Genomic DNA, 26,121 nt, shown 5'->3' with positions numbered 1-26,121 from the left:
TTTCTAGAAATTTTTCGGCGTATTAAAATTTTTTTACATAATTTATAATTTGTAATGCAAATATTAAATGTATTATAAAAAATATAATTTTCTACTTTTTGTGAAATAATAAATGTATCGATTAAGTTATAAAATACTGTATTAGTTGACAAGATACTAATTTCGCGCATTTAGATTAAATTTCGAAAACGATAGACACAGCAGTAAATTCTCTTCATAATAGATTAGCGAATATCACAATACTTAAAATATTATCAATCCTCTCTTCTTTGTATGTTTCTCTTCTTAGGATTTAATCTTTCGAAAATTAACAGTTGGTATTTTTATATAGACGATATTTTTATATAGATATCAAAATCTCTTTTTTGTATAAAACGTAAGCTATAAATGCCCACAAAACGGTTGTCCACAAATTCATAGCTAATACACTTTTGTGAGTCAATGTGCCAGGAATATCCCAGGCAAATGGAAACAATCCCATTGTCACGTAGTGACCAATGTACAATAATATTGAGTTAGCGCCTATTATGAAAAAGTATTAAATGTTAGCTAATCTATTTAATAGTTTTTCATTTTTGTATTCATGTAAAATTCATTTTTATTGTTACCTGCATAAATGAATGGTGCGCCAGTCCAATATTTCTTATGGTCAATCAAATAATAAAGTATAGCAAAAAGCAGAAAGGCGAAGCTTGATGTACATAGAACGTAAGACAATGACATCATGTTCTTATTTACTGGAATAACTCCATTATCTTTACTAAAATCGCACAATATTCCCGCAATAAGACCCTAAAACGAGTGGATTTAATAAGTGACTTATAAAAATTAATTGAACAAAAAAATTGGAAGTGTTCTTACAGTTCCCACAAACCAAGCAACCCATCGGATAATTCTAGAATTTGCTTGATAGTAAGTTACATAAATACGTCCTGCTTGAACTCCTAAGAAAACAATGATGATCGCCGAAATAGTATTCATAAGGCCTACAAAGATTCAATTTAAAAATTAATATCAATATAATTAAAATTATTCTGAGTGATTATAAAAGTATAGTTGTATAAATTAAATCTATGATTTGTTAAAATTATTCAATATCGAATGTATCAATTTACCTTCTGGATCATGAGGAAGAGTAGAACCATAAATTGGATTTTTTAGTTTCATGTATATGTGTTTTCCAAAAATAGTTCTATCAATGTAACCAGCTGCTCCACCAGTGCAATTTACATATTTACTAAAATGATCATATCCTCCTGGACCTAAATATCCACGTGGACATCCAGGAACTGGTAGAAGAAATGTTATGCAAGTATGAATGAGTATTATAGCAAGCACAACTAACCATTGAGCCCATCTTTCTAAAATATCCTGTAAGAATACAAATCTTCCAAATTGGAAGTTCCTCTGAGCATTTGCAAAGCATGTTTCAATCATTGAGCAAACAAAATATGAGATAGCCAATAACTGTAATATTCCAGGAAATCTCAATTCTGCTAGTGAAGATTTCTGTTGAGAGTTGATTAACAAACCAAAGAGTATCAGAAAAGCAGTTCTACGAAGCTGCTTTATAACTAGTCTTGTACGTGAAATTGATACTCTCAATTGCACTCTTACCGAGTTTACAACTGTAAAGCCCATGGTCCAAGCAAAACTATAGAAGGTGTAAATGAATGCATGTAAATAATAATTAATTTAGTATTCATTTTAATATAAAAATATCTTACAAAGGCAAAATTAAATCTGCAACTGTTAAACCATTCCATGCTGCATGTTTTAAGAAGACGTACTCCCCACCTCCATTATTTACAAATATCATCAATAAAACTGCTATTCTGTAAATAAAAATTTATTTTAGCTAGATGAAGTAATTATGAACAATTTTAATCTGAAATTAATAATTATTACCCTCTTAGTGCATCTAAAGATTGTATTCTCATACTTGTTTTTGAAACTGAAAGCATTGGAGGACTACTTTCTGATTCTTGCAGTCTATCAAAATCCTGTGAATTTTTAGAATAAAGTTAATAATGTAGGATATTATCTTTAAATTATAATATAGATATTTACACTTTGGCTTTCATCTGGCTTTCTTAAATATATTTTTACTGTATTTATAATCAACCTGGATGTAAACAATATGATAAGTGCAAGAATATATGCCATAGCCGCAGCAAGAAGAGCTGTTAAATATAATTTCAAAGTAAGAAAAATAAGAATTGATAATAAAATTACTATTGAAAAATATATTAAAACGTGCAAAGTCTTACGCAAGTATGGATTCCATGGTTCATATAAAGGATAAATATCAGAGCAGTTGCCTGTTACTGGATACAAATTCCAACCATATTTTCCATGCTCTTTAAAAGAATAATTTTTACTGAAAGATATATATACATACATACATGTAACTATAATTTACAAAGAATGACATCATTGCCTAGTGTTATATAAACACTCTAATACTTACTTACACCAAAAATATTGTTCACCTCCTACAGTGTCATTGTATGCAAATTGCAATGGATACTTTGTGGATACCTGAATAGTCGTATTACTGTTTGCAGGTAAGTTTACAACTGGCTGTTCAGAACACTATAATCATATAAACTATAGTTGAACAAATATCTAAACAAATTCAATATAAATAGAATTATTAAATAACTTACATAGTGACAGTCCACAAACCTGCTGAAGAATGTCACAATATGATCATTGTAGTTTCTGATACTTAAGCATGCCGTGTCAATAGGAAGTGATTTGTTAGAATTAAGACAAGCACCACTTGTATTTTTCGCCGACATTGTTAATATTAAGATTACTTGTTGACAATTACACAAAACCGCTTTGTAAACTATAGGATCCAAATATAGGCGTAATAAATCGTTTTAATTTACAAAATGTAATAGTGTCAACCTTGGTGGTGATTCAGTTGAACAATTATAATATTATCATCCTATTCTAAAGATTCTTTAATTCAGGCAACTGCACTATATAATAATAATAATAATGATTAGTAATCCACCGAGGAAATCATCGATTCCAAACAACGCAATTTGCGACGTCTTTGCTGTTACAAATGGAATCTTCCAGGTTGTTTTCCCTTCAATTTGACGTTATCGTTGATATTTTTCAATGAATCAAGAAGAGACGTTTTTTCCACAAGAGGTCAGAAAGTATTTCACTAATGTATTTATTTAATCTCCATCACCTTTGTAAAGCAAAAAGCACATGCGTAAATGTAAGTATAAGTATACAAGTGAGTTATTGCTTTATGAAATGGATACGTTATACACATGAAAGAATTCAGCGCCAAATCGTTGAAAATTGACCTGAAAAAATTAAAGAAAAACTGCGCGTAATTGGCAAGGATAGCAAAACTAATTCATAATTACGCGCAATGAAGATTTCGTTAATAAAAAAATTCCAAAAGTTGAACACTACTAGATCAATAGAAATTGAATCTGTGTAGGGTTTCAATTCGGTTTATAGAGAAATATGAATGTGTTGAATCGTTAGTAAAAACCACGTGCAATTTTCTATTCAATCAAAATATTTTAACCTTACGTTATACAAATAAATAAACATTATTGATGATCAAACGAACTTTGTATGAAGTTCGATCATAATTATAAGTAGGCTTGTTCGAAGATATTTTACATGTAGTACTGCAACTCGTTATCAGGTGACGCCAGTTTACAGATGAATCTGGAAGAAAAGGAAACTTTCTACTTTGACCGATCAATCTTTTATTCACCCCGTCTTACTTCCTTATATTAGTCTTTATAAATACTGCCTGCTTCCTCCTGTTAATCTCTCATTTCCTTAAGTTTAGTGGAAAGCGAGAATATTCTAGGGTGAGGTAAATAATTATGTATGCATAACAAAGAGAAAAGAACAAATATATGAGAATAGATTTAAAACGGGTGGGATTAAAATTTCTTCTAATAATAGCCTGCCTACTTATATAATTACGATAAAACTTTACTGATAAGTTCGTTTGATCACCAATTATATTTTGCCTAGCTTGTTCAAAGATGTTACATGTATATATTTAAAGCAAATATATATGCTTCCTTTTTTATTATTATTTCTTTTATTTAATTACGCAAATTGAGAGGTAAAAAAAATGTAATTAATAACATCTTTTACACTAACGATAGTTTATCAATTTAAAATTATTAAAAAAATCGTTGCAAAATTTTCCTTAGTTCTTTTTTTCATGGGTCTGTTATAAAATCTTGCAAAGACTAGAACATTTAGATCAACTGGCTGCAATGAGGCAAATTATTAGGAAAATGTAGGCTATTTGAGCAAAATCATCTTAATTGAAAACTATTTTTACTTTTTATTTTTCAAAATTTTGCTATGTGGGTTTATACTTTATAGTAATACTATAGCCAGTTTATTAGCGCGAAATTTTTTAATTATTGATATATTTCACTATGGTATCAATATCATAGAGATATAGATAGAGTAGGTGAGATATAAGGGCGCACGGAGGTGGAAGCGTAGTGTGAATAGAAAGAGAGAGAATATACATCACCTCTTTATGTCTCTGTTGAATCACGTATGCGTAAAGCACTAAGCTGTTGTCATTGACTCATAACTCGCGCATTCGCTCTTTCAATGCGATCTTCATATAACTGAAACGTGAAATGTAAAAAAAAGAGTAGTAATAATTTTGAAACTTTAAGAAAGAATAAATAAATTTCCTAATCATAAGTATTTAAATAAATTCAAAGAATTAAAATACTGTATATTATGATGTACTCAGGCGGTGTTTTGCGTAATGAAAAGGATTTATCTTTGTACCAGAAATAGTAGTAATTTTTTGTTTAATTTCTGCTTTCTTTTCTCTTTTTGTCATATTTAATTAATATTAATTAATAATATATTTACTTATTCTTGTTCCAGTTATGGTTAACTATGTAATATTAATGAAAAAATGTATGAATATAATAATTTCTGTTATGCACCACAGATTTAGACTAATCAAATGTTTGTATAACGAAAATGTTCACTATGAAGAATAATATCGACAGGGAAAAAGCGAATCGATTTAAGTTTCCTTTTCATAAAAATTTAATTGAGTGGATTTAAATGAAAAAAATGTTTTCCTGCATAGATCAATGTTACTTTAGTATCAAAAGACGTTTTTCTCGAAAATATTAAAAATGGACTTAAAGAATAAAATTGTTGATACAATTAATAGGATGTATAAATACTGCACCTTTAAAATTTTAATACTTCTAAACTAAAAACAATGTTATAAGCAAATATATTTTTACTTATAAAAACTGCGTGTTTTATCAAATGGGATAGGTTGTTTTTTACAACAAACACAAGTTAATGTCATCGTGTATATATTACTTACAGTATTCTATTATTATTTTATTATTTAATTTTTAATATAAATAAAATAAAAATCTAAAATCGTCCGGATCTCTTTAATCAATTAGAATGAAATAGATTATTGTATTATTGGGTTATTTGGAAAGAACATACAATAAAATTAGATTGTTGATTTTGACATATATATTGATAATTTTGAAAAAGTAAGATGGGTGCAATTAAAACGAGCAAGGGTTCAATTTTTTTGCCTTGTTTCATTGCAAATATATTAAGTATTACTAAAGATATCGCAGTTGCAAAAAACGAAAAAATTATCATAGTTTTTAATTTTTTTTTGGGACAACTGAAGAGGTTCAATTAAAATGAGCATTTTTGGAGGGTTGGGTTCAATTAGAGATATTTCGAATGGTATTTTTTATTTTCACTATCCATTACACTTTGCTGGCTGGGGTAAGGGGGGTGTTCAATTCAAGATGATTCGAGTTTAACTCGCTTTCTAGTCTTTATAAATGGAGTGTATAGAGCATGGAGAAGTATACAGTCTCCATGGTATAGAGCGTCCATGGCTTATAGTATGGCGCTATGTGTATATATATATATACATACATATACTTTTTGCTATATATATAGTCTCCCGGCATTAACTGTATAGTATGGTTTGTTTAGTTGAGGTTATGTTTAGCAGTACTGACATATCGTGCAACCCTAAACAGTAGGTGTTTAAGAGTATTTATTTTTCTAATTTTATATTTTGATGTACAAAAATACTTATAAAAATAGTTGGATTGAGTGAAAAAATGAGAAAGAAAATAATAAAAATTGACATTTTTAACCGCCTAATCATTTTAAACTCTTAATAACAGTTCTATATTTTGACTAGAGGTTAGGCACGTGGTTCGCATCTTAAAATTGAAAAGGCTTTTTCATTTATTAAAAAAAAAAAATAAACATAAATACATGATAGAATTTTGTCTGAAAATCGGAATTTTTTTATAAAAAATAATAATATTGCATATGATTGTTCTTTTTATCATTGAATGCGAACTTGAATAAAGAAGTTTGTCAACATTTCATTTATCATTAACGTTTTTTCACAGGAGAAACACTTAAAACAACATTAATAGATAAGCAATGTCATTCCGTGGTAGAGGTAGTGGTGGTGGTTTCTCCGATAGAGGAGGAGGAGGATTCAGGGGTGGACGTGGTGGTTTCAGAGGAAGAGGAGGTGGTGGAGATCGCAGAAGCAAGTGAGTTATCAATTGTCTAATTATATTAATTCCATGCCACCACTTAACATAATTGATTTGCAGTTACGACCAAGGCCCACCAGAAGAAGTAACTCCTTTGTGTCATTATGAATGGTCGGTACAAGATGATTTAGTAGCCAAAGTTGACATTGAGCAAGTTCCTTACTTTAATGCACCTATTTATCTAGAAAACAAACAACAAGTAGGCAAAATAGATGAAATATTTGGAAACATTAGAGATTATTATGTTTCTATTAAGTTGGCTGAAAATATTAAAGCTAATAGTTTTGAAAAAAACACAAAGGTACGATAATAATGTATCATTACATTATTTGATTAAACATATGCCCATTTGGTAATAAGGCTAAAATTGTAATTTTTTTCTATTTTTTTTATATTCCAGTTATTCATAGATCCTGCAAAACTACTGCCTCTCCAGAGGTTTTTACCGAAGCCTCCAGGTTCTGTTCAAAAACGCGGAGGTGGCCGTGGTGGAGGACGAGGTGGTGGCCGTGGAAGAAGTGGCCATGGTGGTGGTTTTGGTGGTAGAGGTGGCGGCTTTGGCGGCCGAGGAGGTGGTGGCGGATTTGGAGGCCGAGGAAGTAGTAGCGGTTTTGGAGGTCGAGGAGGTGGAAGTCGCGGATTCCGAGGTGGAAGAGGAGGTGGATTCAGGGGGCGAGGCAAATGGTAGCCCCAAAATTAGATATAATTTTGTGTGAAAGAAATATTTTGAATGAATGAAACTACTATTTTGTTAATAAAAATTATCGTCATAACATGGAGTGCTAAAGAAGTTAAATGAAATATAATACATTTTCCATAGACTTATTTTATAATTATATTTCTAGACCTCATCAAATTTAATATGCTTTCCTAATTCCTTTTCGGCTTTCTTCAGTAACTTGTCGCGTCCTCTTTGTTTTACTCTGACTTTCTTACCAATTTTCTCTTCACGATCTCTGGTAATTTTATCCCAATAAGACTTATCTTCTTCACCTAAAAAATTATGGCAATTTTCTAATTATATATAAATAAAATTATTGAAATAATGTAAGAATTACGAACCAGTTAAAACTATGAACTGCCGTTCGTTAGTCGTTTTTTCAGATATTTCTCTTGCTGATTGTGATGAATCGCATCTTATAAAAGCTTTATTTGAACCTTCCTTGACATCTATGTATTTTACGTGATTATTATTTCGAAATTCCTCCTGAAAACGTTTAAAACTAAACGTAACAAAAGCTGTTATTTTAATTTTTAACATAAGATTTATGCATATTTACCTTGAAACCTTTTGGATCTACACAAGCTTCTTTAAATTCTACCTTTACAATTACATTTGGCGTATACTTCAAAATTTTTCTATTTTCTATTAATTCAATAAAATCTACATCTGTTCTAGTTGCCCATCGATTCCACTTTGCCTTTCGTAGATGTAGTTTCAACTGCTTCATTTTTGATCTTTGTAAATCTAAATATTTATTTCTTAATCTTTTCCAATCCTTCTTGCTCATAACTTGAAGTCCCATATCTGTTGCTTCCAAAGCTTCATAAGTCCCACGATGTTTTCGTTTTCTTTTTTTCTTCTTTTTTTTTTCTGTTGTACTTTCTTCATTCATATTTTCAATGACTTCTTCATTATTTACTGTACTGTTATTTTCACTTTCAGAGTTATCATGATCTTTTGTAGATATAATTTCTTCAAATTTTAATGTTTTGAGTTTTTTAATCTTTTCTTTACTTTGAGTTTCACTATCTGAACTTTGTGCTTCATACAAAGCTTTACGTTTTTTCTTTTTATTACGTTTATTTTCTTCAGTGTTTGAGACAAGCTGACTTATATTTAAATCTTTCTTAGTATCTTCATATTTTTTCTTTTTTGACTTTGAACAATCTGATTGATCTTGAGGATCATCAGATTTTGAAGATTGTTTTCTTTTCTTATATTTTGATTTCTCACTTTTATGTTTATCTTGTTCATTGGCATTACTATCAATGTCATTTTTATTGATCCCATGATTTTCTTCTTGTTTATTATCTTCAGTAAAAGTTGAAATGCTTAAGATTTGACTTGGTATTGTCTGAGATGGTAATTCACACCCTTTCTTTCTGAATGCCTGAAATATAATATAAAATAATTATATTATTATTTCAAATAAAAAGATAATATTGAAGTTTTTACCTTTAAACATTTCTCAGCACCTTCAACAGTTTCAAATTCCACAAAAGCGAAACCTTTTATTTTCTTACTAGATTTGAACTTTGGAATAGAAACATAAGCAACTGGACCATATTCAGAGAAAAGAGTTATCAGCCATTCATGATCTGCATCACATGGTAGACCCTGAATGTACATAGTACATTCATCTATATTTTCTTTTCGAACAATGGGAGTTATACGACTAACTTTGGTACCATCATCAGAAACCTTCAGCATTTGTGAATCTCTAAGTGCTTTAGCAATTTTGCTAATATCAGTAGTCAATGCCCTAATTTTATTAAACCTTAAAAAAATCTCGAGATCCACATCTATAATATTTATACTTTATTAAAAAAGAATAATCATTATATATACTACTCATTAATCAGATAACATAAACTACCTGGATCTTGTTTTATGAGCTCTGCAAGGAATCTGTCTTTTGTTAAATTTGAATCACTAAAGTAGAACTCCATTTGTTTCAATATGGCATTGTAAAGTACTTTTTTTCTTTGACGAGGTTTTCTGTGAGAAATATTATTTGCTTCTTGATTATTGTCATTCACAACTTCTAAGGCAACAGCTTCTGGTTGCACTTGGGGTACTGGTATGACTTCTGATGCTAATTCAACATCAGAGTTCTGCTCTTCAGAAACCATGTTTGTATGATTTTCTAGAAAAAATAACTTTTATGTTATTGCAAATTAAAAGTATAGATGTACCTTTATCAGCTATAATAGTTGTATGAACATACATACTAGTAACTGATATAAAATTTTCTAATATACAAGGTCGCGAGGGCAGTATGTAAAAAAATTTCTCCGGCTTGCGTGATAGCGACTGTAAACATCGCCAAATAATGTATTACACTAATATTATTAGTGTAGGTCACATTTACCGGCACAAAGTGGGTTTTCATCGGATGAAAGAACTCAGTCGAATATTGACAAAAATAGACTTGGAAAAATTATAGAAAATTGCGCATGGTTAGCAAGGATGGTACAACTCATTAATAACTTCGCGCAATTGAGTTTTTGTTAATAAATAATTCAAACATTTGAACGCTTGCAGATCAATAGAAATTAAATCTGCGTAATATTTGAATTAAGCCTTTATAGAAATATGTTGAATCGTTAGTAAAAATCGCGCACAAATATTTTATTACATAAAAATAACATTATAACAATTATTCAAACAAAAACAATATTTCTCATTGAAACAATGCACGCACCTAAGACTTTCTCCAGGTAAGGCTCTCTCTATATCAGAAAACCGCGTGGTATTTTGCCACAGTCTGTACTAATAAGACCCCGGTCCTATAGCTAACGTATGAATACGGACGGATACGGACGCGAATCGCAACTCTAGTAACATCACTATAAATATCTAGTTCGATTATTTAGTACCAACACTACCGGTAGTAAGCAAAAGTAACTGTTGTTTAAAACTGTAGCGCCGAACGTACCACATTTAATGTTCAAATGTCAGGTCTACTACAATTTACTTTTCAAATTCTCATGAATATTGCTTATTGATGAGTATGCTAATGTAAAAAAAGCTTTTGGGATGATTAATACATATCATTTATATATATTTTCTCCTTCTTCTTGTATATTCAAGTACTTCCATAAAATTAAGGCCTAATTCCACTAATTGTAGTTGAAAGTCTATCAATTCTCTATCATTTCCCATCTTATAGACTGCAATAATGTAAAGGTTAGATAAGCGTTCATTAAATGTGGTATGTTCGGCGCTACAGTTTTAAACAACAGTTACTTTTGCTCACTACCGGTAGTGTTGGTACTAAATAATCGAACTAGATATTTTTAGTGATGTTACTAGAGTTGCGATTTCAAACAGCTCGTCTCGCTTGTGGCTCGCATGAGTACTTCGATCGATAAAGTTTTACTAAAGTGATTAATTATGTGGTAAACTGAAGTGATAAACTGATGTACTGCAACATTTTTTTTCAGAATAAGCCTCCAAATAGCCAAATGTTGGCACTTTGCCGTCAGAATGCCGCGACCATATGACTCAAGATATGTCTATAGATTTACCCCACGCGCAATTTACATGATCATTATTACGTTTTCACGACGGTAAGCAAATGTGTGTAAAATTGACAGTTCTAAATTTTTTACAGATCTCACATTATTTAATTAAAAAATAAAATATATTACTAGATAGATATTCAAAAATGCGTATACATAGTTATTATATAATTATTATTTTTTATAAAAATTTTTTATATATTTTTATCATTAATGTAACATTTATTGAGTAATTATAGAAAGCTTTGAATTTGTACGAATTATTACAAACTTTATCCGATGTAGTTTTTATCGTCATATATCTGCCCAAACATTAATTCGCGCAATCGGCCAAGTTCAAAATTCAAATTATTTTTAACGATTGAGCATCATTGCTCGTTGAGGTATTATTATAATTGTTTTTTCTGCAAGTTGCAGGAGCGTAGCTTGCCAAAGTAAGCTCTTGACCTAACTCGTTTGGTATCATCGAAATAGCGAATTTACGTAGCATTTTTGAGTTGTATTTTTGTGATAATCGTAAAGCCTAAAAAAATGTTTTTATTTTAGCTTATATTTTCTAATACGTTATAATGAAACAATTAATTTAAACAGTATAAAAATCAAATATATTGTTTTTAGTAAAAAACTTTCGGAAATTATAAATATAATTATAAATATAATTATAAATATAATTATACCCTAAATTTCGTCTTCAGTATGCATCTTTATAGTTTATTGAGCTGATAGTTATCATATTATATATTGAAGTAAAATTTTTATAAATAAAAACCTCATAGGGTTTGAATAATTTTTTCAATAAATAATTACTCTGAGTTATGAATAATTACCATACTCTTCTGTATCTCCAGTATACTTAATCAATGCACCAATTGTAGCAAGCTTTTCACGATTATAATTCTAGACTATTAAAATTTCAAATATATTTTTTTCTCTAACATCGATCTTCTTTACAATACTCGCTAAGACAATCATTTAGGTTGGTTTCTGGTAAATTAGGAAGATTATGTGCAACTTTTTCCTAGTTGTTTCATATGAGTGAAATATGAGTTCTCGTAGACCTATTTTCAATATTATAAATGAATAAGTCTGACAGTTACTGAAGCTGCTATTCCTTCTCGATTTTCCCTTAGGCTTTATAGCTTGTTTTGTTTCGTGGTTATCTTTACTGTGACTGTTTCAGTTTTTGCGCTGATGTTAGCACATGAAACCCTTTTTATCTAATTGATTAATACCTATGATTTAGGATATTAAGACGAAAAAACTCCCTACAGTATTTTTTGCCGTGGTAGCTGACTTTAAAGACTTTTACAAGTAAAAAAACTGTGCTTTCAATTATTAGAAACTTAGAAGGACTTGTAATTTCATTTAAATAAAATAAGTACTCAAGTGTATCGAATAAGATCTACGTACACGACCCATTGAATATGTGATTTGGTATTAAATATTTTGTTACAATGCGCTATACAATTGCATTCTGATCACACATAACCATATATAGAATGGTAAAAAATTTACTTTCATATACACCAATTTTTCATTCTGTCAATATATACTATATATACAATATCGATATGCTTTCTTATCAAAATGAAAATTTTTAGATGCATTTAGGTCTTTGTGGTAGACACATATTATAAAAGGCATCTTTTCTCCAAAAGTCTTTCTTCTTCCAACTACACCAGCCTCTATTAAGAATAATATTTATTTCTTCAGGACCAGTATAGTGTGGATCCAAAATTAAAAATCTGACTTCCCTAGTTTCTTTGTCATTTGATATACCAAGAATTGTATGTGCCAAAACACCTCCACCTGTAATAAACAAAAAATTTGATATGGGTTAAAAAAGCTTGTAAACACATTGTAGATACCAAATTTACCAATCATAACTGGAGTTCCTTGAGTTTGAAAATGGTATTCCAAATCAGGAACTATTGAAGGCATCTCATCTCCACTGTTGGTTGTTATAACTTTGATTGAAACGCTCAACATCTTTTCCAAAACGAAACCAACTTCAGTAGATCCAATCCATTGTTTGCTGCCAATAAAAGTGGAATCTTTGTCGCCAATATCTACCAAACATTTTTGAATTTCCTTATGTGAAGGAATTGGTTTATCCGTGTATCCTTGCAGTCTGAATAAATATTATTTATTTTTTTATAGTTTTGATGTCAAGAAAATATTCACTATATCATTTAGCTTACCTATACCAAGAAATAATCGTTTGGAGCGATCTGTATGCACATCCCCAGCCATTATCATCAAAACCATCTTGCATGTAATGGTAATAGGCATATAAACCATTTACAACACTTATTTGACTTCCTGAATATTTAGAAATCATTAGAATTAATTTTTTTTTCGTTATGTAATCAATACATGTACAATAAATTTTACCATCAGGATTGGCAACTAATTCATGAGGATTCAATAAAAGCTTATTTCGTTTTGAATCATTTTGAAACTTGACTGCATTTCCATGTCTGAAATAAGGCCTTGTCATGTCCAAAGCCAATCGTCTATGTAAGCTCTTTCGATATTCATCTGAAACCCAGGAATGATTAGGAAAATTGACTAAAATCTATAAAAAGTAATATATCTTTAAGACTTACACGTTTCTGATGCGGAAATACCAACAGGGTATACCAAAGTCAGTAAATGACCAAAGTTCACTGGCTTGAAATGTATTGGTGCTGGAAGTCGCAACTCTGTATTTTCTAATTCTAATTGGCTTTCAAATGATGCACCTATCAGTCTTAAATTGCGACATAATGATTCAACAAGAATTTCATACAATTGTGCCATTGTTACATTGTGGCCCACCAAAGATAAAGCATCAATTTTCATAGAAAACTTGTAAAATTCAACAGGTTCTGAAAAATAATAATGTATATGAAGAACTTAAATAAATTTTTTTATCTCTAACCCTTAGCAGCTTACGTTTTACGTGCTGAATGATAGGTGCATGTTTAATTTTTTCTTCTGTAATTTTATCATTATACATTTTTAATAACATACCAGCTTCTACAACTTCCTGTAAAATTATAACTATTTATATTAATTATTTTACAATTATAATATTAATATTCCTCGAAAAGATTATTTACAATAACACCAGGAGTTGGTTTATTATTAGCAGTACGTAATAATTCTTTTGCTGATTTGCTTTCTGCATCTCCATCAGAGTTATTTCCGAAAAGAAAAACATTGCTTTCATCAAAATAGAAACTTACTTTTCCAGCTGCTAACTGGAATAACACATATTATATAGAAAAAATAAATATCAAAATAAGATATTTAAAAATAAAACAAATATATATTTGCCTTTTTTCTTGTTTCTTGAAGAGTATCCAAGACATTTGTTTTCTCTGAAATAAAAGGCAAAGTAGCTTGTAATCTAACATAGCAAAAATTTTTCCTTAGATCTTCCTCATTTATTATATCGAACTTTATAGGCTCTAATTTTTGATGAATGTAATAAAAAGCATTGATATCTGCTGCATCAAGGGAATATTTTATTAGCAAAGGATTATCTGTAACATCTATATCCTGAGAAACATTTGTAAAATCAACAAAATATAACATTACAATCCATTTTTAGTAAAAAATAACCATTTTTAACATGAACCAACCTTAAAAGCATCAGGAATGTCTTGTTTGTATTGATCAACATATAAGATTCCAAAAAGATCAATTTCAGCAGACATACATAATTGCAAATCTATCGGTTGAATTTTATGGTCATCATCATCTACAGGATTGATACTAAAAGTCAAAACTGTTAATGTTTCCTCATTTATAACTCCATATAAATGACCAGTGACTGCAGCATTTAATTTTTTCAACCGCTATAAATCATAAATAATTAGATTAATTGCTAATAGATATCACATTTAAACACAAAATAGTTGAAAAATTATTCTTAAAATCATTTATGAAAAATTCACATTTACCTTTACGACGTTCGACAAAATTTTCAAGCGAGGAGCCATTTCTTACGTTATAAATACCTTACTTAATAAACACAATCGTCAAATAAATTAATGAGGTGAAGAACTTGTTATACTTCCATACGGCGACAGCATTGACAAGTCAGCGTTTCAGGTTAGATTGACCTAGCACATCTATGTCAACTATGATATATATATTGATATCAAAGTGTAATAGTCAACCGTGAAAAAATTAACTTATCCACTGCAAATTTAAATTAACTAATTATTTACTTTTCATGATACTACGTAAATGTTTATTAAATATTAAAAATACTGGGCATATATATATATATATATATACATATAACTGATATAACTATGAAAATAAAAAAGATTTTAAGACATTCAACAGTCCTCGTGTATGCAAACTGCAATAATATAATTGCTCATTGTATTGTGAACCAGTGACGTCACTTGGCTATTGCGTTCCACGATGTGCTTCATTACCGACGGAGAACGCAACCTGCGATTTGTCCAAAAAGCGCGAAAGCACGTAAATTGCCACTCAATAATACATTGTCGCACCGTGGCGATATTTTGGTTAAGTGAGAGCGAGCAAGATAGAGAGTTTTTACTGTGCATCCGTGAGAACGAGGAAAAGTGATTTCAATTTCTTTCTCTGTCTTCTACCTGAGCACAAGCGCATGCCTGCACAGCCGTGAGAAAGGTAACATATTACCTTACGCATATCACTCGCACACACTAGCTCTTCTCTTCGTTTCTCTTTCGTTCTCGCGCTCGATCTTTTCTTATTTTTTTCTTTTTTACACAAATTGCAAATATAAGTGGTGATCTCAATTCAGAGCTGTAGTGCTGCTGATAACAACCGGTCGTGTACTATGCACGCACGCTAAAAACGAGCGTGACGTGTGTTGTACTGTGTGTTGAGAGTGTGCCAAATATTCATTTGGTTTTTTCATATTTGACGCGAGTTTTTCGAATTACGCAGTGCCAGAAGATCGACTGTAATAGCTCATTACAAAACGATCTAGCAAAAAAAATTTATTGATCGTCGTGACGAAAATCACCTCAAGCAACACACAAGCTGTCGTAGCAGCAGTGTAATATCGTCGCTCGCTAAAATTTCGATGTTTAATCAACCAAGAGGAATCCAGTGCATCACAAGTGAGAGAAAACATCATTTATAGGTGCTACCATTTGCTGATTCCTTGGCAGAAATTGAAGTACTGCTGCTATGAACTCAGAAATTGTGGTTGTGTATTTTTTTGAGATTGCCAAAATCATTGATATGCCATAACAAGTAGACAAAGTTGTAAATACAAGTGAATCTTTTGTCTAACACAAGAGACCATGGGTTTTTCCAACAGCTTGCAAGGCCAGGCTTCGCATGAGGCATTGCTAGGTCGGCAAGATGCTGAAATTAAACTTTTGGAAACCATGAAAAGATGTCTCACCACTAAAGTCAAGTCCGATCGAGAGTATGCTTCTAGTATTTCATCTTTGAGTGCTCAAGGCAAAAAGTTTGAGCGTACTGAAGACTTGATTGGAAGCCTCATAGCTCAAGTACACTTTTACTTCGTAGTATATACATTGCGCTAAAGAAAACTTCTGTTATATTATTACTGTATTCCTTTACAGAGTTGGAGAGATATAATGGAGTCAATAGATCAAACTGCCAAATTAGTCAAGCAACAAGCTGATTCCATGGAGAACATTGTTATAGAACACATTACTTCTCTTCATAGTGAGAGAAGAAGAGCTAGAAAATTGTATCAAGAAGAACATGTCTGGTTGAATAATCAATTTCAACAGGTATATTTTTGTTATGTTAGATAAAAATTATATTTCAACATTTGAATAATAAGTCAATAACAATTACAATGGTACAGCTTACAGATGAAGTAACTAGAAAAAAAGCAGAATATCAAAAGAACTTAGAAATGTATAAACAAATGAGATCTCGATTCGAAGAACATTATGTAAAGTGTAAGTACGAGATATCCTATTTCTCAAAATAGGATATTATTAAAATATTTTCATTATAAATTTATTGGATTTCTATTTTTTAATGCAAGCTGGTAGAGGTGGAAGAAAATTGGATGAAGTGAGAGAGAAATATCAAAAAGCATGTCGCAAACTGCATCTGACACATAACGAATATGTTTTATTACTGGGTGCAGTCACTGAATGTGAAAATGACTTGAGAATTAATTACCTACCAAGTCTTCTTCAAAGACAACAAACCATCCATCAAGAATTTATCATTGCATGGTAAGTTCAAAAATTATTTATTTAGCTTATGTAATTACTAACATAATAAATTAAGTTAACATTTGATACTTTCAAGCTTGCCTTTGGCAAATGAGGTAACATAAATTACAGTAGATTTAGATTGAAAGAGTAATAAAACATTCTAACAAATACTATTGCAATTTCAGGAAAGGTTTATTGCAGGATATAGTAAAGTATGCTGACTTTACAAACGAGAAATTTTTAGAAATTCATGCTAGAATGCAAAAGGCTGTTGACACTGTAAGACCTGCAGAGGAATACAAGGATTTCATAGGAAAACATAAGTATGTATATAAAAGTTTTTTATTTTTTTGGCCAAGAAATTTAAATTATAATTAGTACTTATTTGCAGGACAAGATCTGCATCTCCTATCAAATTTGTTTTTGATGAAAGTCTTGTAGATGATACGTCTGGAAAATTACTTCCTAATAAGTTAACTGTGGATAATTTAACCATAGATTGGCTGAGAAATCGATTAACAGAATTGGAGTCATCGTTAAAAGCTACACAACTAAATCGGCAAACTCCACAATTAAATACGGAAAACAATTATGATACAAAGTGATATATATTTTTTAATTACAGTTTGATCAATTATAGACACTTATCAGTAACCGACTTTTATTATTTACAGTAAATTAACGTCAGACTATTCGCAAGAGCGCGAGGAACTTAGATTACGTTGTCAAGATAGAAAACTGCAGAGACAAGTAGATGTAATTAGAGGTGCTTTAAATGAACTCGGCTGTGAAGAGTTACCTTCTGGGTGTGACCTGTCTATGGAAGGTTCTTTTACTGAGCCAATAAACAAGGTAAAAAACAGTAAAAACATCTATTTTCAAGCTTAAAATATAATTTTCCATTCATTATTAATAATTTATCTTAAATATTATGCTACAGTATTGTTTTTAGTGATTAATATTTTATCAGTGACTTTTTTAATGCTTAAAAGAAATGAGTGAATAATTTTGTTATAAAAAAAAGTAATTCTCAATGCTGTGAATCGATTTTACAGAAAAATACTATAACAGATACTGGTTTATATACTCTAAGAAGAAATCAAAAGAAATTAATGTCAATTGTGAAATCTCCCTTTAAATCTTTGCCAACAGTGAATAATGAAAAAAACAATCGCGTTAGAGCTGGTAGTGAAGGTTCTAGAACTATCGATTCCCCGCCAATAGTACGTTTTTTAGCAAAAATTCTGATGATAGATAAATGTTTTGTGTGATTTATTCTCAATGTTAAATTCATATAAAAAATATATTCTGCATAAAAATTATACTTTCGCATTTTTAAATTGTAACTTTTCAATGAAATCGCATGTTTGAGTGGCTTCACGGTTAACAAGATCTGAATTCGCTTTAATCAATAAATATTCATGTGTGCTTTAATTTTATTTTTTCTAAATGTGCTTTGGTTTGTCTTTTTAAAAGTTTTTCAGCGATTAATTAATTTATTGTACAGGTACCCCAACGTGGCATTTCTAGTATTAGTAATCAAAAAGGAAATGGAAATGGTGGTCTTATGGAGGAAGAATGGTTTCATGGCGTTTTACCTCGAGAAGAAGTCGTGAGACTATTAGTTAATAAAGGCGATTTTTTGGTGCGCGAAACCACACGAAATGACGAGTGCCAAATTGTTTTATCTGTATGTTGGGATGGCCATAAGCATTTTATCGTTCAAACAACTCCAGAGGTACATTTGTGTTATATTAAAATTATATTAGTCGTTGGATTTAATAAAAAAAAATGTATGATTATTTATAAATTTCAGGGACATTATCGATTTGAGGGACCGACGTTTCCTTCGATTCAAGAGCTTATAATGCATCAATTAAAGTCAGCTCTCCCGGTAACTAGTCGATCAGGAGCTATATTAAAAACTCCGATTTTGAGAGAACGGTGGGAGCTTAGCAATGATGATGTTATATTGATAGAAAAAATTGGTCGAGTACGTAATTGAATATGTAGTTTACTTTACGTAACATAAAACACTTTTACGACGTAATTTATAATCACTAATTTATTTCAGGGTAACTTCGGAGATGTTTATAGAGCATTGTTGAAATCTAGTAAGACTGAAGTAGCTGTTAAAACTTGTAAAGTAACATTACCTGACGAACAAAAGAAAAAGTTTCTTCAAGAGGGTAGGATACTGAAACAGTACGACCATCCGAATATCGTCAAACTTATAGGAATTTGTGTACAAAAGCAACCAATCATGATTGTTATGGAATTAGTGCCTGGTAAGAGATCATTCAAAGTTCAGTCTTCTTATGCTTGGAGGTATTTACTAAATTCTTTTTCAGGAGGATCTTTGTTGATGTATTTGCGACAAAATTTAACAACTATTAATCAAATTCAGCAGCTCCAAATGTGCAAAGATGCAGCGGCGGGCATGTGCTATTTAGAATCCAAATCCTGCATTCATAGAGATCTCGCTGCTCGTAATTGTTTAGTTGGTAAGTAATTGTAAATCTATATCATTTATATTTTTATTTAAATAAAATTTATTGTTACAGGATACGAGTCAATAGTAAAGATCTCAGATTTTGGTATGTCTAGAGAAGAAGAAGAATATATTGTGTCAGATGGCATGAAACAAATTCCTATCAAGTGGACCGCTCCAGAAGCTCTTAATTTTGGTAACTAACATCAATCTTCAATTTCCTATATCACGAGATATTTTCATCAATCAATGTTATCTTTATTTGAATTATTTTAGGAAAATATACTTCTTTGTGTGATGTTTGGAGTTACGGTGTTTTAATGTGGGAGATTTTTTCAAAAGGAGGATATCCTTATAGTGGATTATCAAACTCTCAAGCTCGCGAAAAAATAGATGGAGGTAAACATGAACATAACATCTATGAATCATCTATGACTGAAAGTTAACAACATCTTTACATATTAATTGACGATATTTTTAGGTTATCGGTTGCCTGCTCCAGAAGGTACACCCGACGAAATTTATCACCTCATGCTACGTTGTTGGGAATACGAACCAGATAAAAGACCACATTTTGATCAGATATACTCTGTTATCGATACCTTGCAGCAAGCTTACAAGCTATCACAAACTTGAAATCACTCGATATACAGTATTTGATTTTTACGACATTGAATTTTTACGACAAAATTTTGAGGTGTATTATTTTTTAAGAAAAACTAGTTAAATTAATGAGCATATTTGCTGTGCATTTAGGAAGTGTTTTTTTTAACTACACGCAGTTGTACGAGTCACAGTGTTTTTATGTAATTTTTTTTTTACTGTGACAGTATTTCCAATCGTAATCGTGCAATAATTGAAGCCTATGCATTATTGAAGATATGTAAATTATGATATGTTGCTTGTAAGTAACGTGCTATTAAAGTGAAGTATTACGATAAATTTAGGAATCATTACTGCTGTTTTTAACAATTTAAAGTATTCTATGAAAATGTTTAAAATATTTTTATGACATTCTGTATTTATATTGAACTTTTATTGTTTATTCGTCAATACGATTCTGTTTTTTTATGGAAATATATTTAGTGTAATTGTAAACCAGCACTGCCTTATCGGGAAAAGAACTTTTAAGCATTTCATTTTTAGTAATTCTAAACTAATGTTTTAAATCATTGTTAAAGTTGTAATATTCATGACCTTATGATGCAAAATAACAAATACGTAAGTTTGCAATAATTCATTTGAAAGTCTATAAAAATATACGTATATGTACATTATTATTCAAATATTGTATTGTACACTTATTAAAATTCTGCTGCATTGAAAATTTTTATGCACGATTTTTACAAAATTAATAACTTCTGTATAGGTAAAAAATGTTACAATAAATTTGACGTTTCCAAACACTTTTAGTTGTAGTTTTGTACTATAAATAAAACATTCACTCACTTTCTTTTTACATTAAAGATAGATATTTATAAGTTCGTCGCTGACAGCTGATGGTGTTAATATTCCAAGATCAGTGAAGAGAAGTGTAATGTAATGTGGTGGTGTATAATCAACTAAAGGATGTTCCTTTTTGAGATCTTTCTTCAATGTACTAGATGTGTACTAGAACAACGAAATCATTTATAAGTTTGGTAGCTTTGAAGAATATCTTTTTGAAACTCACTTTAAATTCATCAGGAAGATCAACTTGGTTGAGAGGATATATTCGCGAAAATTTGAAAGATTCTGTTAATGCATACACTGGTTTTTTCATTTCCTTTGCACAAATAGCCATTGTATAGGTTCCAACCTGTAATATCATTGATATTTATTTCTTTGCATTATGTCTATTTTTCTTAGTTTTATCAAAGTAATAGTTATAAAATTACTTTATTAATAATTCCACCACTTTCTGCAACTCCTTCAGCTCCAATCATTACCATATCAACTTGTTCCATTATGTATCCCACAGTTGAATCTAATATCAGTGTGCAAGAAATGCCAAGATCCCTTAGATTTTGACACATTTCCTGGCTGCATAAGATATTTACAGATGAGCACACAAAAACAATAGAAATTTGCTGATAATTTATAAAGTAATCTAATGATTCTTACCCACTATTATCTGGAGAAGAATCTGTAACATAAACTTCAAATATTTTTTTGTTAGCAACAGCTTGCTTCATTGTTTGTAAAACCACTCTAGATCGTGAATGTGTTAAAATTTTCTAAAAATATAAAAGTACACTTCTTCAGTCACATGAATAATTAAAAAATTTTAATTACAAAATTATAAAAAATTTTATTTACTGATCCATCTGCAATAAAAGTAGATGCAAGCTTGGCAATCTTATCCCTTGCTTTGATTAATGTGTCATAAAAAATTTTTCCTCTTGTCATCATAATTTGTTTACACTCATCAACTGATCGCTAAAATATATTGTAATAAGTAGATTATATGTAAAACAAGAAAAAGTACAGATTGTATTAAAACTCACAGCAGCATCTATTTTCTTTAAAGTAATAAATCTAAAGAATAATTCACTTCCAGAAGCAATAGCTGTAACAGGATGATCTGTCATTTTCATTGCCTCAACTGCCTTTCGATATTCTACCGATGCAAATTCTTGCATTGTCCCAGCTAAAGTTTAAAACGTAAGAAAAATATAAGCAAATGGGAAAAAAACCGATAGAAATAATGTAAAAAAGATATGTATTTACATTTAGACTTTTCTAAAACTTTTAAGAGTGTACGAATAGCAGCTATACCAGCTGAAACGTCTTTTTCATTTTCAATAATCTGGTTGAAGTACTGACAAATTTCTTAAATAATAGGCCAGCCAAAAATTTAATTTAATAATCATTAAAATTTATTAAAAATTGCATTAATTTAAACTTATGACAACATAAACATAATTAATAGATTTATAAATTGTTTTAGAAAATATTTACCTTCGGTTTCCATTTTTATTTAATTCGACATATTAACCATAACAAATCAAAAATAACAACTATAACAATCGTTTCACTTATGGTAAGTTCATAGCGAGGTTATAATTTATTCGCTGTCTATATATCTGAGTCTTGACCAAAACTTGAAATGCTCATAGATACACGATACATCTAAAACTCAGTTCTGCTTCCAACATTAGTGAAAAAAGCAGTGATTGCCGTTCTTCGTATCTATGACTGAAGCAGATGACATCAATACATAATATTTCGTCAACAAAGGCCAATTATTAAGTGATGTTTGAAGTGCTAAAAACGGAGTATGACGTGAGATTTCTGTTTTACTTAAAAAATAAGTGCTAATATCGCAACAACTATGAAGTAGTGATGCAGCCAATAGTATTATACTTAGATTTTAGTACTTAATTTTTTAATTATTCTTACAATATAAAGACGAAATGAGAATTTGTGCTTTATTTGTCTTTTTAATTAGTATTAGTATTGTTACTGTTGACTTCACAGGTTAGTCTGATAAAAATCAATTATTTAAAAATAATTTATTATTCCAATTTAGTATAATATTAACTTTTCAGTTGCCCTACACAAAAATCTGCGATATTATGAAAAATTAGATGCTTCAAACTTTGAGCACCGCATTGTTAAAAGAGGCACTAAGCATAGTAGTAATCCTTTCAACAAAATAAGTGAACTTAATTTTTATACTCATGGAAGGTGAGTCAAGGATATACTTGCTATTAATTTTTCAATATTGACCATCTAATGAGTGGGTAATTTTATATTTGTACAATTCATTAAATCACTTTTATTTTTAGGCAATTTCGATTGATTTTAACACCTAGAAAAGAAGTTATTCATTCAAAGTTCAAAGCCTATGAAGTTGATGGAGATGGAAAAGAAAAATCAGTTCATATGGGTATATATTTATAGTTTAGCTTTCATAAATTATAATTTATACTTATTTATTTTTTCTTATCTTGTTTTTCAATTAATGTGTTTCCAGATCATGAAAGTTTTTATCATGGCAGAGTGTTTGGAGAAACTAATTCCCATGTTCAAGTGCATATTGATGATGGTGTTATGACAGGAACTATTGCTGTTCCTGATGAAACATACCATATAGAGGTAGAGTGCTTAATAAATAGAATTTGTCTTGTTTGAGTGTTTCAAATTAACTATTGAAATTCAGGGGAATAAATCTTAATTTGTTAACATTTTAGCCATCATGGAGACATCTTCCAGAAGTAAACAATCAAACAATGATTGTCTACAAAGCATCAGATGTTAAACTAAGCTGGGAGCATTACCAAAATGGAGAGGGGCATACACATAGTGCTCCGAAAACGTGTGGATTTGTGAAAGAAGGAGAAGAATTTACAAATGAAGATACTGATGAACAAGAAAAGAGTGGACACAGTAATCGAACAAAAAGGCAAACAGAAACTTATGAATATACTCCAACAAAAACAAGGTGCCCATTATTATTAGTTGCTGATTACAGATTTTATCAAGAAATGGGTGCTAGTAGTACTAAAACTACAATTAATTACTTGGTAAGTAAAAAATTATCTCTATGTCGATGTAGGATTTTCATATGAAATTTCAATTTACAGATCAGCTTGATTGATCGAGTACACAAAATTTATAATGATACAATGTGGCAAGACCATAAAGAGCAAGATGGTTTTAAAGGAATGGGGTTTGTCATTAAGAAGATAGTGGTTCACAGTGAACCAACGCGTGTTAGAGGCGGTGATACTCATTATAACATGGTCAGAGAAAAATGGGACGTTAGAACACTTCTTGAGGTAATATATTAAATTATTCATTTTTATTTATGAAAAATGTTTTCCAAATATATCCCATATTTGAATAACCATATTTTTAGGTTTTTAGCAGAGAATACAGCCATAAAGACTTTTGCCTAGCACATCTATTTACGGATTTGAAATTTGAAGGAGGTATTTTAGGTCTTGCATATGTAGGTTCACCTAGACGAAATTCTGTTGGTGGAATTTGCACTCCAGAGTATTTTAAAAATGGTTACACTTTGTATCTAAACTCAGGCTTGAGTTCTAGTAGAAATCACTATGGACAGAGAGTAATCACACGTGAGGCAGATCTAGTTACAGCGCATGAGTTTGGCCACAATTGGGGTTCTGAACACGATCCCGACATAACTGTAAGTTTCTCTAAGAATTCAATTAATTTACCATGACAGCATTGAAAACGTAAAGGACTTTTCAACAGGAATGCAGTCCAAGTGCAAGCCAGGGTGGTTCGTATTTGATGTACACTTACAGTGTTAGTGGTTACGACGTAAATAACAAGGTACACATAAAACATACAATTCATTTATCATTCGCACTTCGGTAGACAATCAATTACACTGCGATATATTCATAGCGTTTCAGTCCATGCAGTCTCCGCGCAATCCGTAACGTTTTACAAGCCAAATCTGGACGCTGTTTCTCAGAACCTGAGGAATCATTCTGCGGCAATCTGCGTGTCGAAGGTGACGAAGAATGCGACGCTGGATTATTGGGAACCGAGGACAACGACGCGTGCTGCGATAAAAATTGCAAGCTTCGTCGCAATCAAGGCGCCGTGTGCAGTGACAAGAATTCGCCTTGCTGTCAGAATTGCGCTTTCATGGGCCCCGGAGTGAAATGCCGTGACGCACAGTATGCTACTTGCGAACAAGAGTCAAGATGTACTGGTGCGTCGAGCGAATGTCCCAGGTCGCCACCGATGAAGGATGGTACCGGCTGCTTGGAAAGAGGACAGTGCCATCAAGGCAAGTGTGTGCCCTATTGCGAGACTCAGGGATTGACCAGCTGCATGTGCGATACGCGTGAGTATTCAACAGTTTATTTAATTTTTAGTTAGCTAGTTTTGAAGATTTTTTAGAAGTTGTTGATCAATGTGAAACGATTTAAATAAAACGATAATTGGTGAACTTATCGATTCAAGCAGCGTCCATTTTTTGACGTTAATATAGCGAAAGAGTAGTCTGATAGCATAACATTTAATGAAACAAAGAATATATATGTTTATTTTCAGCTACCGATGCATGCAAAAGATGCTGTCGTATGGGTCTGAACGATACTTGTTTTCCAATCGATCCACAAGACATTCTGCCCGATGGTACTCCTTGCATCCAAGGATTCTGTAACAAAGGTACCTGCGAGAAGACAATTCAAGATGTTGTTGAGCGGTTTTGGGATATTATCGAAGACATCAACATCAACAAGGTAATGCGTTTCCTTCGCGACAATATCGTCGGTGCTGTGATCCTGGGCACTGCTCTCGTCTGGATCCCAGCAAGTTGCGTGGTCAGTTACGCGGACAACCGCCAAATCAAAGACAACGAGAAAAAGTATCGCTGGAAAAATACCGATCAACTAGTACATCCGGACGAACAGAAACGAGTGATCTACATTGCGCCGCGACAAAGAGTCCCAATTTCACAACAACAGCAGCAGCAATCGTAATACCAGTTGACGTAATACGTATAATATCTGTGCTAGTCATCGATCAGCTAATGAAGTCTGGTTGGAAGGAAATATACGATGCATTTATCGCGTAGATAGCTAGTTTATACTACTAGCTCTTTTCC

The 26,121-nt window shown here is 31.0% G+C and overlaps 8 protein-coding genes across 16 annotated transcripts in view; 4 read left to right on the top strand and 4 right to left on the bottom strand.

Moving 5' to 3' along the window:
- Nucleotides 1-10: 10 nt before the first annotated feature.
- Nucleotides 11-3,447, bottom strand: LOC131662958 (heparan-alpha-glucosaminide N-acetyltransferase-like). The gene is made up of 10 exons (XM_058932976.1): nucleotides 2,670-3,447; nucleotides 2,471-2,595; nucleotides 2,271-2,380; nucleotides 2,071-2,183; nucleotides 1,909-2,003; nucleotides 1,728-1,835; nucleotides 1,116-1,654; nucleotides 862-986; nucleotides 609-792; nucleotides 11-522 (listed from the first exon to the last, which is right to left on the bottom strand). The coding sequence occupies exons 1-10, from the start codon at nucleotides 2,802-2,804 to the stop codon at nucleotides 341-343; spliced, it is 1,716 nt and encodes a 571-aa protein (XP_058788959.1). The 5' UTR covers nucleotides 2,805-3,447; the 3' UTR covers nucleotides 11-340.
- A 2,288-nt stretch (nucleotides 3,448-5,735) lies between these two features.
- On the top strand, nucleotides 5,736-7,415 carry LOC131662961 (probable H/ACA ribonucleoprotein complex subunit 1). Its single transcript, XM_058932980.1, has 4 exons — nucleotides 5,736-6,067; nucleotides 6,453-6,602; nucleotides 6,666-6,906; nucleotides 7,006-7,415. Exons 2-4 carry the CDS (start codon nucleotides 6,487-6,489, stop codon nucleotides 7,291-7,293), a joined length of 645 nt encoding a protein of 214 aa, XP_058788963.1. The 5' UTR covers nucleotides 5,736-6,067; nucleotides 6,453-6,486; the 3' UTR covers nucleotides 7,294-7,415.
- LOC131662955 (la-related protein 7) lies at nucleotides 7,343-10,141 on the bottom strand. Of its 3 annotated transcripts, none has more exons than XM_058932975.1 (6): nucleotides 10,034-10,141; nucleotides 9,206-9,475; nucleotides 8,785-9,131; nucleotides 7,886-8,719; nucleotides 7,668-7,812; nucleotides 7,343-7,598 (listed from the first exon to the last, which is right to left on the bottom strand). In XM_058932975.1, exons 2-6 carry the CDS (start codon nucleotides 9,459-9,461, stop codon nucleotides 7,447-7,449), a joined length of 1,734 nt encoding a protein of 577 aa, XP_058788958.1. In that variant the 5' UTR covers nucleotides 9,462-9,475; nucleotides 10,034-10,141; the 3' UTR covers nucleotides 7,343-7,446. The 3 variants fall into 3 exon arrangements, with proteins under 3 accessions (XP_058788958.1, XP_058788956.1, XP_058788957.1); XM_058932973.1 differs by lacking the exon at nucleotides 10,034-10,141 and adding an exon at nucleotides 9,561-9,681; XM_058932974.1 differs by lacking the exon at nucleotides 10,034-10,141 and adding an exon at nucleotides 9,557-9,655.
- A 743-nt stretch (nucleotides 10,142-10,884) lies between these two features.
- The window catches only part of LOC131675681 (translation machinery-associated protein 16), a 57,226-nt gene continuing 41,989 nt past the window's right edge, over nucleotides 10,885-26,121 (top strand). Inside the window, exon 1 of the mRNA XM_058954756.1 lies at nucleotides 10,885-10,901. The gene's annotated coding sequence lies outside the window, so the exon portion shown is untranslated. The remainder of the gene's footprint in view (nucleotides 10,902-26,121) is intronic.
- On the bottom strand, nucleotides 11,094-15,658 carry LOC131675672 (probable Ufm1-specific protease 2). 5 transcript variants are annotated; one of them, XM_058954738.1, is made up of 10 exons: nucleotides 15,527-15,658; nucleotides 14,804-14,974; nucleotides 14,483-14,698; nucleotides 14,175-14,399; nucleotides 13,958-14,098; nucleotides 13,791-13,884; nucleotides 13,463-13,723; nucleotides 13,055-13,394; nucleotides 12,731-12,984; nucleotides 11,094-12,662 (listed from the first exon to the last, which is right to left on the bottom strand). In XM_058954738.1, exons 2-10 carry the CDS (start codon nucleotides 14,840-14,842, stop codon nucleotides 12,451-12,453), a joined length of 1,782 nt encoding a protein of 593 aa, XP_058810721.1. In that variant the 5' UTR covers nucleotides 14,843-14,974; nucleotides 15,527-15,658; the 3' UTR covers nucleotides 11,094-12,450. The 5 variants fall into 5 exon arrangements, with proteins under 5 accessions (XP_058810721.1, XP_058810720.1, XP_058810723.1 ...); XM_058954737.1 differs by having other exon boundaries at nucleotides 14,804-15,044; nucleotides 15,522-15,610; XM_058954740.1 differs by lacking the exon at nucleotides 15,527-15,658 and having other exon boundaries at nucleotides 13,055-13,175; nucleotides 13,248-13,394; nucleotides 14,804-15,199.
- On the top strand, nucleotides 15,368-20,587 carry LOC131675669 (tyrosine-protein kinase Fer). Of its 3 annotated transcripts, XM_058954732.1 has the most exons (16): nucleotides 15,368-15,509; nucleotides 16,171-16,366; nucleotides 16,442-16,615; nucleotides 16,693-16,789; nucleotides 16,879-17,074; nucleotides 17,242-17,379; nucleotides 17,448-17,657; nucleotides 17,731-17,908; nucleotides 18,112-18,279; nucleotides 18,564-18,794; nucleotides 18,873-19,049; nucleotides 19,131-19,344; nucleotides 19,408-19,560; nucleotides 19,621-19,743; nucleotides 19,824-19,946; nucleotides 20,029-20,587. In XM_058954732.1, exons 2-16 carry the CDS (start codon nucleotides 16,241-16,243, stop codon nucleotides 20,181-20,183), a joined length of 2,463 nt encoding a protein of 820 aa, XP_058810715.1. In that variant the 5' UTR covers nucleotides 15,368-15,509; nucleotides 16,171-16,240; the 3' UTR covers nucleotides 20,184-20,587. The 3 variants fall into 3 exon arrangements, with proteins under 3 accessions (XP_058810715.1, XP_058810714.1, XP_058810716.1); XM_058954731.1 differs by lacking the exon at nucleotides 15,368-15,509 and having other exon boundaries at nucleotides 16,154-16,366; XM_058954733.1 differs by lacking the exons at nucleotides 15,368-15,509; nucleotides 18,112-18,279 and having other exon boundaries at nucleotides 16,154-16,366.
- On the bottom strand, nucleotides 20,785-22,639 carry LOC131675680 (translation initiation factor eIF-2B subunit alpha). Its single transcript, XM_058954751.1, has 8 exons — nucleotides 22,488-22,639; nucleotides 22,257-22,358; nucleotides 22,034-22,176; nucleotides 21,846-21,965; nucleotides 21,651-21,763; nucleotides 21,425-21,569; nucleotides 21,220-21,345; nucleotides 20,785-21,158 (listed from the first exon to the last, which is right to left on the bottom strand). The coding sequence occupies exons 1-8, from the start codon at nucleotides 22,498-22,500 to the stop codon at nucleotides 21,009-21,011; spliced, it is 912 nt and encodes a 303-aa protein (XP_058810734.1). The 5' UTR covers nucleotides 22,501-22,639; the 3' UTR covers nucleotides 20,785-21,008.
- Nucleotides 22,774-26,012, top strand: LOC131675671 (ADAM 17-like protease). The gene is made up of 10 exons (XM_058954735.1): nucleotides 22,774-23,006; nucleotides 23,078-23,216; nucleotides 23,318-23,418; nucleotides 23,506-23,627; nucleotides 23,723-24,055; nucleotides 24,116-24,310; nucleotides 24,391-24,684; nucleotides 24,753-24,833; nucleotides 24,909-25,356; nucleotides 25,566-26,012. The coding sequence occupies exons 1-10, from the start codon at nucleotides 22,943-22,945 to the stop codon at nucleotides 25,994-25,996; spliced, it is 2,208 nt and encodes a 735-aa protein (XP_058810718.1). The 5' UTR covers nucleotides 22,774-22,942; the 3' UTR covers nucleotides 25,997-26,012.

This window comes from Phymastichus coffea, unplaced genomic scaffold, assembly GCF_024137745.1.
Source record: "Phymastichus coffea isolate CEN01 unplaced genomic scaffold, Cenicafe_Pcof_1.1 PCOF00028, whole genome shotgun sequence".
NCBI classification, from domain to species: Eukaryota; Metazoa; Arthropoda; class Insecta; order Hymenoptera; family Eulophidae; genus Phymastichus; species Phymastichus coffea.
This window is presented reverse-complemented; position numbering and strand designations above follow the sequence as displayed.